The 12,025-nt window shown below is 38.5% G+C and overlaps 1 protein-coding gene across 4 annotated transcripts in view; it reads left to right on the plus strand.

Annotated features, from left to right (window-relative positions):
- tmeff2a (transmembrane protein with EGF-like and two follistatin-like domains 2a) overlaps positions 1 to 12,025 on the plus strand; it is a 56,673-nt gene that overhangs the window by 43,763 nt on the left and 885 nt on the right. For 2 of the 4 annotated variants that reach the window (XM_079617950.1, XM_079617952.1), the window contains exons 5-9: positions 3,897 to 3,996; positions 10,343 to 10,491; positions 10,821 to 10,880; positions 10,999 to 11,122; positions 11,568 to 11,726. In XM_079617950.1, coding sequence (XP_079474076.1) covers positions 3,897 to 3,996; positions 10,343 to 10,491; positions 10,821 to 10,880; positions 10,999 to 11,122; positions 11,568 to 11,726 — 592 coding nt within the window. The remainder of the gene's footprint in view (positions 1 to 3,896; positions 3,997 to 10,342; positions 10,492 to 10,820; positions 10,881 to 10,998; positions 11,123 to 11,567; positions 11,727 to 12,025) is intronic. The other 2 variants (XM_079617951.1, XM_079617953.1) reach the window with 1 other exon arrangement.

The following is a 12,025-nucleotide window of genomic DNA, read 5'->3' on the forward strand; positions in this document are numbered from 1 at the left end:
GTGAAGTGGGTTATAATGGACCCAATGTGGTGAAGACTCAGTTGATGACTACATGATTGGAACACTGAGAGCCTGGTATATCAGACAAGTTTGCAGGTCAAATGTAGAAATATACATCCTTTCAAAATGTTTAGTCATATATTAAATTTTTGAGGATTTTTGTAAGCATGTTATACTCAACTACAAAATTATCCATCCAAAATATAGTAATCAAGTCCTCTGAAAGTAAAATAAGTAAAAAAAAAATAATGAGTAGAGATGACAGATACATTACATTTTTATCAGTTGTATTAAGTTAGCAATAATGGTATTTTCAAACAAACAAAAAAGACTATCCCTTTGTTTCTGAAAAAAATATTACATAAAAACAAGGTTTAAAAATAGCATTTGTACTCAGATACCCATTGCTTAGAAACCAATTTGAAATGAAGAGTATCATTACACTGATGCACATGTAAAAGCTCTAAGCAATCAATTTACAATATTTGTAGTGTTTTTACTTGCCGGATTGAGCTCAAGTCAATTACTCATGCACATGCCTTTTTTGATGCACAAACACTGTGATTCAGTCATTCCCCGAATTTTACAATCATAGCCAGAAAAAATGACATTTTACTGCAATACAAAGGGAGGGAAAAAAAATCATAATTCTGAGATTCTCTCGTGAAAGTAACTGTTAAGACGATTCTGTGGATCACGCATAATGCTTAAATGTCACATTAACCGCATAGAAGAAGCATCATTAGCTCGTAGAGATCAGTGGAAATCCAAAGATCCTCTTTCGGGCTATCATCTTTCCACTGTAAGCATTATGCTTCCTACGTTCTCTATTGATTCAAAGATGTAATGTGTCCTCTCCATCTGTGGAGATTCACTTGACCTTTCTGTCCCTCAAGAGCTCATCGTGTTCTTGTGTGGAGCCGTCTCTTCAGGGAGAATATGGAAGGCAGGCTTTTCTTACATTACACATTTGTTTTTTCATAGTAGGCTAATAGAACATTGCATTTCAGTAACATGTTAATCACATGTTAACCTTTAAACTGCAAAGTATATGCATGATAAAATGTGACCTTTTGGAGTCCCAGAAGAGCTTAACAAAGAGCCTCGTGATTCTTTTTGTTTCACCAAATGTTTAACTGCGTTGATCAAAACTCTTTCCATTTCACAAATGGTGTGTGTGTGTGTGTGTGTGTTCTGAGCTGCTTTTTGTTAGATGACCCAGGAGTTATCATCCATCCATTTGTTCATTGTGTACATTGCAAGGAATACCACTCAAAAGAATAATTTTCATCTCATGGTCATGAACGCAACAATACAATTTTCTAAGAGCATTTGGTGCAAATGGGGTAAAACAAAACGATCTACAGTACAATGTGCACTGCAATCATGTCTGTAAGCAAATCACTTAATATTATTATAATTTGAAAAATGTTAAATTCTGAAAACAAAACTTTTATGCAGTCTTGACTATGGAGCCCCACATTTAGATATTGTGGCCATAAATAAAAAGTTGTCTGTGCAATAAACCCTGCCACTCAGCCAAATCAAATGCAATACAAATGTGACTCTTTCCCATGGATTTATGGCCACATTTAATTAATTTAGTTAAATCATGACCTTTTTTTTTTTTTTTTGCTGGGCTCAGGACTTCTTAACTAAAACTGATCTAATTTTAAGGATGTTGATATGTTTTTCACTGGAAAACAAGGTAAATATAATGATTAGGAAATATATATATATGTTCTACCCAGTCTCTTGGTGCTATTTTTACTCCTCATGATGTGATCTTAGTTCATATACAGCTCTTCCAACCCAGACTGGAATGCTACACTCATTCTTGCTATCTGTTGTGAAGGTCAGTTTCCATACACTGTGCAGGAGATGGGTGGCTTCATTCATCATCTGTCTGACAGCCCATGTTGTGCCCTAAATCCACCCCCACCTTTCTCCTTAGTTTCTGCACAAGTAGGTTTGTCCCATTAAGAGCCATTTTCTTGGACACTCACCATCTGTCTTCCGTTCATTTGAGTATCTCCTTTCCAACTACCATTTAAGCAAAACCTATTCCTCTGCTCTGCATGTGCTCAGATTGCTACATTTTCATGTATAACGCAAAGACATTTAAGGTTATGAAACATTAAAAGCACTTTAAAGATAACAACAATAAAGACTTACGAATTCTACCATTATTCTATTGACCTTGGGTTTTCACACACAGTGTATCGTAGATATTCTTAAACAGGATTTGTTTTTTTTGTCAGAGGTTGTGGATGAAAGCAGCGGGGGCTGGTGATCGACTGTGTTTCTGGTCAGGGAAAATCGATTCAGAGGGTCCATCTAAAGCTGGAGATAACCGTTACTGCCCCTTCCCTCTGACACATCTCTCATTTCCAGACCCTTGCTCCATGCAGCCACAACACAACACCACTAGGTTAATCAGCTCCGGTCATCATACGGGACAAGAGATGCGTTTGGAGCAAAGCTTAATCTAGTGCATACTTGTGATGTTAATGGTAGCCATTGTCTTCACACAAAGTAATCAGAATAAAGTCAAATTATCTTATACTTAGATTTTTGGAGGAACAATTATTTTACTCTTTTTCATGAATTCACTTGTACTTTTCGTTGTCTTTGTCTCTCTGGTTGTCTGTTTTTGAGCTTACAGACTGTCAGTATTAGTGTATTAGTGGTGGGCACATCACTATGCCAGTGGGTGTCTTTTGAGTGAGTCTTTGAATCATTCTCTCAAGTGATTCGTTCTAATCACTGATTTGTTCAGGAACAAAACAAGTGGCTGTTTTTAAGTGAGTGAGGCACTGAATCATACTAACTCATTCAGGACAACAACAAACAAACAAAAAAGACTATGAATGAATCATTGAATAATTTACTCCATAGATTCGTCAGAACACTGATTCATTTAGCATCAAGACAACAGTTGTTTATTTTCATTTTGATGCCAAACTTGTTTCTAACTATTTTCATTGGTGGAGCAAAATGCACAAATTATTGGCACTATTGTGTCTAAAATGTAGTTACTTTACTTTATGTTGTTACTGATATGTTGTTATACTGTTCAAATTAAAATTACTAAATATTAACCGTTTATTGAACTGTTGTATTGAGAAGTTGTACTATTTCTCATATTGCTGAATTTAAACAGTTTAAAATAACTTGCCATTATTATTTTTTTATTTGATCTGTGAAAGAAAAGAAGAAATTCAAAAAGATTTGATAGAGGGACAAAAAAATATAGCAAAATAATCACTGAAACACCTGTGACTTTAAAGTTGTTCTTAGTATATTTCTTTCTTTTTACTTTTCTTCCTTTTATCCTTCTGCCTTTCTTTTCTCATCTCTCTGTCTTTGCGGTATAAGTTTTAAAAATAGCACCTCATAATGGAGGGTCAGGATCCGAAGGGGAATGATGATCCACCGAGGAGGAGACGTAATTTAAATTTCATGGCGTACGGGATTGCTTTTCCCCGTCCACTGATGAGGGCAGATATGCGATAGCGAGGGGCTTTAAGCTTCGGCTCCTGGGAAGCCTCTATCGCCAGGGAGCAGGAGCGGCATATCAGAAATCATCATGATGAAATGAGGGGTGAGGCTGAGGAAAGATCAGTGGGGGATTTGAACTTCTCATGAGAGCCAGAGACAAAGGCAGAATGAGAATTGTGTCTGTCCTCTGTCTCCATCTATTCATGCATGTTTGTGTGTGTGAGAGAGAGAGAGAGAGAGAGAGAGAGAGAGAGAGAGAGAGAGAGAGAGAGAGAGAGAGAGAGAGAGAGAGAGAGAGAGAGATGGACTGTGATTGCCTGCTCATCTTGCCCCAAATAATATTTGTCAGACCTTTAATAGCTTACGCTGTCTTGTCTCGTCTTTGTGTATCCAAGCAGGGAACGAGGGTTCGGCAGAGAATGGACAGAAGGAGACGTCCACCTGTGACATTTGCCAGTTTGGAGCAGAGTGTGACGTAGATGCAGAAGATGTCTGGTAAGCACAAAAGCAAACTGTAGGAGAACTAATACAGAATAAGATAAATAAATAAATAAAAAGAAACAGAAACAGAATAAAATAAAGGTTGCCCAGCCATGCATTTCTTAAGTGAATTAAATTGAATCTTACTAAAATGTTTTGTCATTCACAAAATTCTTGCCTTGAAAATCTTCCTTGACAACCCGGGTGTCCATATACTTTCATTGTAATGAATCTGTTGGTATCTTTTAATGTTTTTGAAAGTATCTTGCTTACCAAGGCTGCATTTACAGTTTTTTTTTTTTTACAGTCGCTAGGACACATTTCTCAATACTTAGGTCACTTTTTCAAAACTCTTCACACAGTGAGCACAACAGAAGTATATGTGGGCTAAACTGTGGATCATTTATCATTGCTTTGGCACAAACTGCATTCAATGACTACATCTTTCAAATTACATTAATTATTCTCTCACTTCGACACAACATCCGCCAAAACTCTGTGAACCATACAAGCCAATTTGCACATGCTTGCATACTGTTTCAAAACTGTTAAACTTAAGTTCAAAACAATAACATACAAAACTGTATACGACAGCAAATGGTATAAGCCACAGCTTATTCCTATTGTATCTGTTTCGGTGGATGGTGTGTAGACAAATGTTTGTACTTTGGAATTACTGGACTTATTGGACATCAAATATATAAAGTATTGAAGCATACTGCATCATGTCTGATTCATTCTAGTAACATGTATTGCGGGTAGAAGAAAGAAAGCTAAGGTAGAAGAAAGAAAGCATTTACAGAGGAAAACATTGTATAAAGCTACCTGTTGTTAGTGTTATTCAGGTCATTGTTTTGTGGGTGATAAAGTGTGTTTGTTGGCTGTCAACCTTTGCTAGTGTTATAAAAGAATGTGTTGATTTGGTAGTTTTAGTGCATTTTGAATGTGAAATTACATGCTATGCCGAGCTGAAAGTTGGTTAGGAGAACTGTGTGAAGACTTTTGAAAAAGTGACCTAAGTATTGAAAAATGTGTCCTAGCAACTGTAAAAAAAAACTGTATTTGATCACTAATACAGTAAAAATGGTAATATTTTTAAATATTATAACAATTCAAAATTCCTGTTTTTTATTTTTATATATTTTCAAATGTAATTTATTCCTGTGATGACAAAGCGGACATTTTTCCATCATTACTTAAATATAATAAATAAATTGAGGCAACAACTGTTTTTTTATTTGAATGCTTTCTCTGGTCAGTAACAAAGAGATTAGTTGGTTGCTTGATTTGTTGGTACTGTAATAGCATATGGGATATGGGACACTAGGCAATATGAGATTCGTCCACATACTTCAATGAATCTCAGTTCTTTTCATTTGAACTCTGAGAACTTGCCCGAGAGAAATGAGCGACAAAACAAGGCCAATTATGACAGTTTCATCTCTGCTGATGAATGGCTGTTTAGCTCCGGTGCTCCAGCTCTGAGAACTCATTAATATTCAATAAAAAATAAGCAGAGAACCACTATACGCAGTCAATTTGCTCTTCTGACAACAACTTTATGTTATATTCAATGAGAAATGGTTATAATTTCTAGAGAATCTATTGGAGTTGTTAACACACTAAAAAAATCCTGACTCGCATCATATATTTAAAAACCACACGTGGATGTGGAGAGGATGTTTTCATTGCCCTGGGCATCAGTGAACAGCTCAAACTGTCAGCAAGAAGGAACGAGACTACCCTTTAATCTTAATAGAAGTAGGCCTCTCTTCCTCCCTCCTGCCTATCTCTCTCAGGGCGTCTGAAGGGAATTACTTGTCGGCCTTGCCAAAGACAGCCTGTAGATTCACTAAAGATTCAACAAGCACTGGCTGGAGAGCTGGGGTGTTTGGAGGCATCAGAATGAAACAGCCCGGCCTCTCCCTCCTCAGAGATATCAGCACAATTTGAGGCATTTATGCCTGAGTTGTAGGGATGGTCCCATGACAGGCCCCTCGCTCTGATACACTTGACTGCAGATGACTCACTCACCTCGCTGTTCCTCCACCAAAAAACACTCTACCTCTATCAGAAGGCCTTCTTTTTTTAAGTCTCGCTCCATTTTTCCATCTTCATGCGTCATTTGAAAGGATTACTGAAAAAAATGAGATGAGAGATTATAAATAAAATCAGTGCTATAAGCTGCATTAATAACATGTCAGTGTGTGTTTGTGCACTGATTGTGTGTGTAGTGACACGCACTTTGTTTGCCTGTTGTGTCTGTGTGTCTGTGTCTGTCTGTGTTAGACAGATAAAATTCCAGTATAGTTAGATAGATAGATAGATAGATAGATAGATAGATAGATAGATAGATAGATAGATAGATAGATAGATAGATAGATAGATAGATAGATAGATAGATAGATAGATAGATAATATCTACACTACTAATCTAAATCGAACATTTGAAACATTGGGTTAAAGAAACTAAACTACAAATTACCCTGAAAACTAAGATTGATTCTCAACAAGTACAGACTCCGTCATCATAATCCAGCCAGAGAGAGAGAGAGAGACTAAACTAAAGTGTGAGTAAAGGGCAGCTGGACAGACAGACAGGAAGCCCACAGGCCATGCTGGAAAAGTTTAGATAACAGAGAAACCACATGGCTCTTACAAATCAATAAGACATATCCCCTCACTCAACAAGATAAACCGCGCTCACACACATACAGAGGCTACCATCCAAACAACCTACATTTTTAAGGAAATCTCATCCCTTCAGTTGGACTCACTTGCAAAGCCATTATTACTTGATTTGCTATTGGAAATCTTTGGTGTGTGTGCGTGTGTGTGTGTGTGCGCGTGTGTGTGCGCGTGTGTGTGCGCGTGTGTGTGCGTGTGTGTGTGTGTGTGTGTGTGTGTGTGTGTGTGTGTGTGTGTGTGTGTGTGTGTGTGTGTGTGTGTGTGTGTGTGTGTGTGTGTGTGTGTGTGTGTGTGTGTGCGTGTGTGCGTGTGTGCGTGTGTGCGTGTGTGCGTGTGTGTGTGTGTGTGTGTGTGTGTGTGTGTGTGTGTTGTTGATGCAGTGCATTTGCAGTGTCTGTGTCCAGAGAATGGGAGAGGCGACATTAAATATTCATGCTCTCAAGACACATTAGCCTTTATGACCACTACAGATGGCAAGTGTGTGCCTGCTTGCATGCGTGTGTGTGTGTGCGTGCGTGCTTGTGTGACCATTACCAGTGCTTCATAATAAATACATCTCAATATCATTGCGCCTGTTTGTTTTATCTCACATTCAGGGTTCCCAGGCATTTATCTAAATTACAATGCATTACAGATCTCGATTAGCAATGGCAAACAATCAAAGCTGCCCTTGAGTGGACTTCATACCATAGTTCAATTCAGTCAACGTATCTATTTAAAACAGATATTTTTATCTGCACATTTGTAGTCAGTTCACATTATTCCAGTAGTGCCAGAATACAAAACGGCTCCTTACTCCACTAAAGCTCACTGGCAGGGTGGAAATATTAAAAAGGAAAGTTGAAGAAAGAAAAGCACACACGCACATACAAATAATGACAGATTTATAATTATACTGTCGTCTGTTTGCTGCAGTGAGAAGTGACTGGGGACGGCAGTTTAATTGTCATTTCTGCTCAACATGTTCCTGCAGAGGCACACAGATGACGCATACACACTTTAGAGAGAAACTACAGCAGAAACACCTGAATGCTGAAGATACAGACCACAAATTCATAGCTGTCATGACAACTATTGGAGAGTTTGGCCTTGTAATGAGTGTGACAATGTTAATGTGTTTGGTCTTGGAGGAATAGATCTGCTGTGCTGCTGATGCTGTACAAGCATACATGAATCTCCCTGCAGCAGATCTATACAGGTGGAGCTGGGGAAGGTGGAGGGTTTCTGAAAGCGCGCTGCAAACTGCTGCAGCAAATGATAGACGGGTATTTAAATGTTGAGCAGCGAGCTCATTGGCTACTGATACAGCAGGAACCAATCAGCTGTGCCCAGCAGAGAATGATGTGACTGCAAGCAGATTGGGTCAAGGACCTATCAGCATGTGCCATCTACAGTTTCATGACAGAACTTTTTATATCAACTCCTCTGGGAAATACCAAATAAACTCACGTAACATACACAGTAAAGACAAGATGACAGATTTTTTTGTTCTCTCAGGCAGAAATGAATGACTAGTTCACACACGAATACAAAGGCTGTGTGTGTTGCATGCCTGTCGCAAATGTAAGAAACTTTGTCCGTTATTCAATGCGTCTTTGTCTCCTTGTCAGAAGCGCATAGCCTTTCATCCGTGCATACGCACATGCACGTAAGCGCTCATTACCATCACTAATGAAGGTATGTGAATAAGAGCAGCCATTAAAACGAGCGAAGGCACATCAAAGCATTGAAACTCATCATTTCTCGTTTGAAACGGAGCGTTGTATTATTCTCCGCTGATGTGTTCGCAGTGCTTTGGTTGCTAAGCCAGTCCTCTGTGCTAGTTATTAAGCCCCTGGGATGATAGTCTCAAGAATGTGCTATAGGTTGAAAACCACTGCTGCATCCAGTTCAATCCCATCCACATTCATTCCCGAGCTCTCCCTTCTAGCTTCACGCTGATCCGAGTAGATGAAAAAAGACTTTACTCATTACATTTGCAATCTTGACACCCTTATCAACATTTATAGAGTAGACACGTCATAAAAACGCTGTTGATGTTGGTGTTAATCTGTTTCTAATGGTAATTCATTCAGCCTCAAGCCAAATGGGTAATTATGAATGTCAGTTAATGTTTATGCGAGGTTACCGTTCCCGCTGATGCAGACCTTTTGTAAAGAGGCCTGTATTTTTTTTAACATTGCAATCTGTGTATGTTGCAGCGCTGTAGTCTCGCAGGATGCCTGTGAAAATGCTGAGCTTAACACACTCATACATGATGGAGAGGTGTACATTAAAGTCGTAATGTTCACTCTTTGCAGAACTGGCTCTTACAAAAGCAATTTTCTTGTAGGCATATGAACAAGTGTTCGTGTGATTGATTGAAACTACCAGCAATACTAGAATACACAAAATACTTAAAACGGTCTCTTTCTGGCAGGTGTCGTTTGTGGAACAGACTTTGCTGTGTAGATGTTCTTTATATTTTTCTTTTATAGATTTTTGTTTTTTGTTTTAATTATATAATTATAAGAAATGTTTCTTGGCTCTTGGCACCAAATTAACATATTATTATGATTTCTGAAGGATCATGTGACACTGAAGAGTAATGATGCTGAAAATTCTAAAAAAAAACTTTGTAAGATTTACATCTACCAATGTCTTTAGTGTGTGCGTGTGTGTGTGTGTGTGTGTGTGTGTGTGTGTGTGTGTGTGTGTGTGTGTGTGTGTGTGTGTGTGTGTGTGTGTGTGTGTGTGTGTGTGTGTGTGTGTGTGTGTGTGTGTGTGTGTGTGTGTGTGTGTGTGTGTGTGTGTGTGTGTGTGCGTGTAGGCCTATGATTACTGTAGTAGTTCTATTGGAAACACTCTGTAGTGAGAGATGCCCCTTTATTACATTTGAGCCCCTGAGAAACTCTCGGCACGGCCCTGTATACATTGGATTGATTTTAAGAACTTGAAGTGTGCACCGGTGTATTGGTGTGTATCGGCAGTTAGCCTACACTCAACATTCGGGGGCACAATAAACCTGATCAGTACTTTGTTTATTTTATTTTACTTTTATAAATGCATTTTCTGCACGCCATAAGAAAAGTTTGATGATTGTTTTTTAAAGGGGTTAAATATCAATCTTCAGTTAAACTATATATTGATTCTTAAAATCTGTATTGATTGTGATGCATTATAAAGACAATGTACCACAAAATAATATCTTTCTTTTAAGTTAGAAGAGAGAGAGAATCACTTTCACGTGTAAGAAAAATGGACATTATAACTGATATATAGCCGAATGAATCGGAATTGAGCTTGAGAATTAAAATTGAATCAGGAAATCTGCAATGATACCCAGAGCTGTGTTGTTGTGCGCTCCTCGTTTGGCCGGCCGACATTACAATCTGACGTTTCCTCCTCCCCATCAATTCCTGTCCTCTCTCTCCCAATTAATATTCATAAAATTGGCAAAAGGCCAAAAACGATTCATTATTTCCAAAAAGGCCAATAAAGATTTTGCTTCAGTATCAGATGTGAAACATTGAATTCCCTCCATCAATTACTTTAAGTCCCCAGTTTGCATGTCTGAAGTGTTATTCTTAGCTGACAGCTTGATCAAACAAGGTGTGACACTTATTTAATGATCTTTTCACCGTCTTTGATTAGACCGTAATTGGCATTTACTGTGTTGTTTCTCCCTACACAGGTGCGTCTGTAACATCGACTGCTCCCACATCAGTTTTAACCCGGTGTGTGCGTCAGACGGCCGCTCTTATGACAACCCCTGTCAGGTAAAAGAGGCGTCGTGTCAGCGGCAGGAACGAATCGAGGTCAAGTTCCTGGGTCACTGTCAGGGTAAGACGACCATTTTGAAATCATTTATGATTGCTTTATATAATATTCATTTCTTATATTGTTACATGATGTCTTCTTCCATTTAATTTGCATTTATATAAGACAACAAGAGAGAACACATGGAAAGATGAACATTATAAATCACTGTTACATAATCAAGTCCATTCATGTTCATATCATTAGTCTCTGGAATATAGCAATTTTCCAAATATCATCTGCAAAATGACAATGTACAAATGAAAACAAAAAACATGTTTTATTATATAACCAGCAGACTGGAAGAGGCAGATCTGTTCATTGTAACATCTGAATTCATTTCTATCCTGTAGGCGACATGATTACAGGCACCAAAGCAGGGGATGGACAATATGCCAGGACAGACTACACAGGTGAATGTGTGTTTAATAATCAAAAGTTGATTTTAACATGTGTGTCCTGTGGTTTTGAAGATGCCCTTGGATTCCAGCTGTTCTGACCCACTTGTGTGTGTCTGTGTCTGAATTATAGAGGAGAAGCCTGAGGTTTCAGAGGTGGCGAGAGGGTTGTACATCCCCTGCCCTGAGCACTATAAGAACTATTGTGTTCACGGAGACTGTGAATATCCCAACATGCTCTCAACACCGTCCTGCAGGTACACACACACACACACACACACTCACACACACAAACACTCATCATGTGTCTGATCACTCAAGCATATCCCATTTATAAAAATACCTTGTGAATACATGCGTTTATGATTGTGTATGTAACTCTATATCACAGAACGTTGTCTCCCCCTAGTGTTCAAACCACGAAAGATCTACCTCGTTTAAAAAATAGTTTTTTTTTTCATTTTTATTTAGTTTTAGATTTAGGTATTTCAACTAAACGAAAAATGAGAATTTACCTTGGCAGCTAGCTAAAAAAAAAAGTTTACTTTTTTGTTTGTTTGATTTGAACTCAAGTAATGAAAATGTGTTTGTGTGCTTGATTAGAGATATTGTAGAGACCGTGTAGACTCTTTAAAACAAGTCCACAGAGAGCTAAAACACACATCTAATCTAACAAGTACATAATGCTGTTTCTTTCTTCAGCTGTCACTCAGGATTCAGCGGTCCGCAGTGTGAAACTAAGGAGTATAATGTGCTGTACGTGGTCCCTGGCTCTGGAAAGCTCCGCTACGTCCTCATCGCGTCTGTCATTGGGGCTCTGCAGGTGGCCATCATATGTGTAGTGGTGCTGTGTATCACCCGGTGAGTATAAACACACACCACAGCACGTTGTGCTACTGCGAAGGAAAGCTACCTCATGTGTAGATCACACACACACACTCGTAGCTCTTCATAGAGTGTGAGGTCCTGTCAGCAGGAGTCTTTTTACACTCTGTGAAAGGTCATTGTTGAAGGATGTGTGTGTGGTAGTGAAATCTAAAGCACTTCTAGTAGCACTAAATAACTCACCAATCTACTGATATACGCATCAGAAGAGGGAGTGTTATCAGTAAGTTCATGGATCATGAAAAGAAGTGATGGATGGATTATTAAACCGCAGA

This window comes from Phoxinus phoxinus (genome assembly GCF_949152265.1).
Source record: "Phoxinus phoxinus genome assembly, chromosome: 7".
Classification (NCBI taxonomy): domain Eukaryota; kingdom Metazoa; phylum Chordata; class Actinopteri; order Cypriniformes; family Leuciscidae; genus Phoxinus; species Phoxinus phoxinus.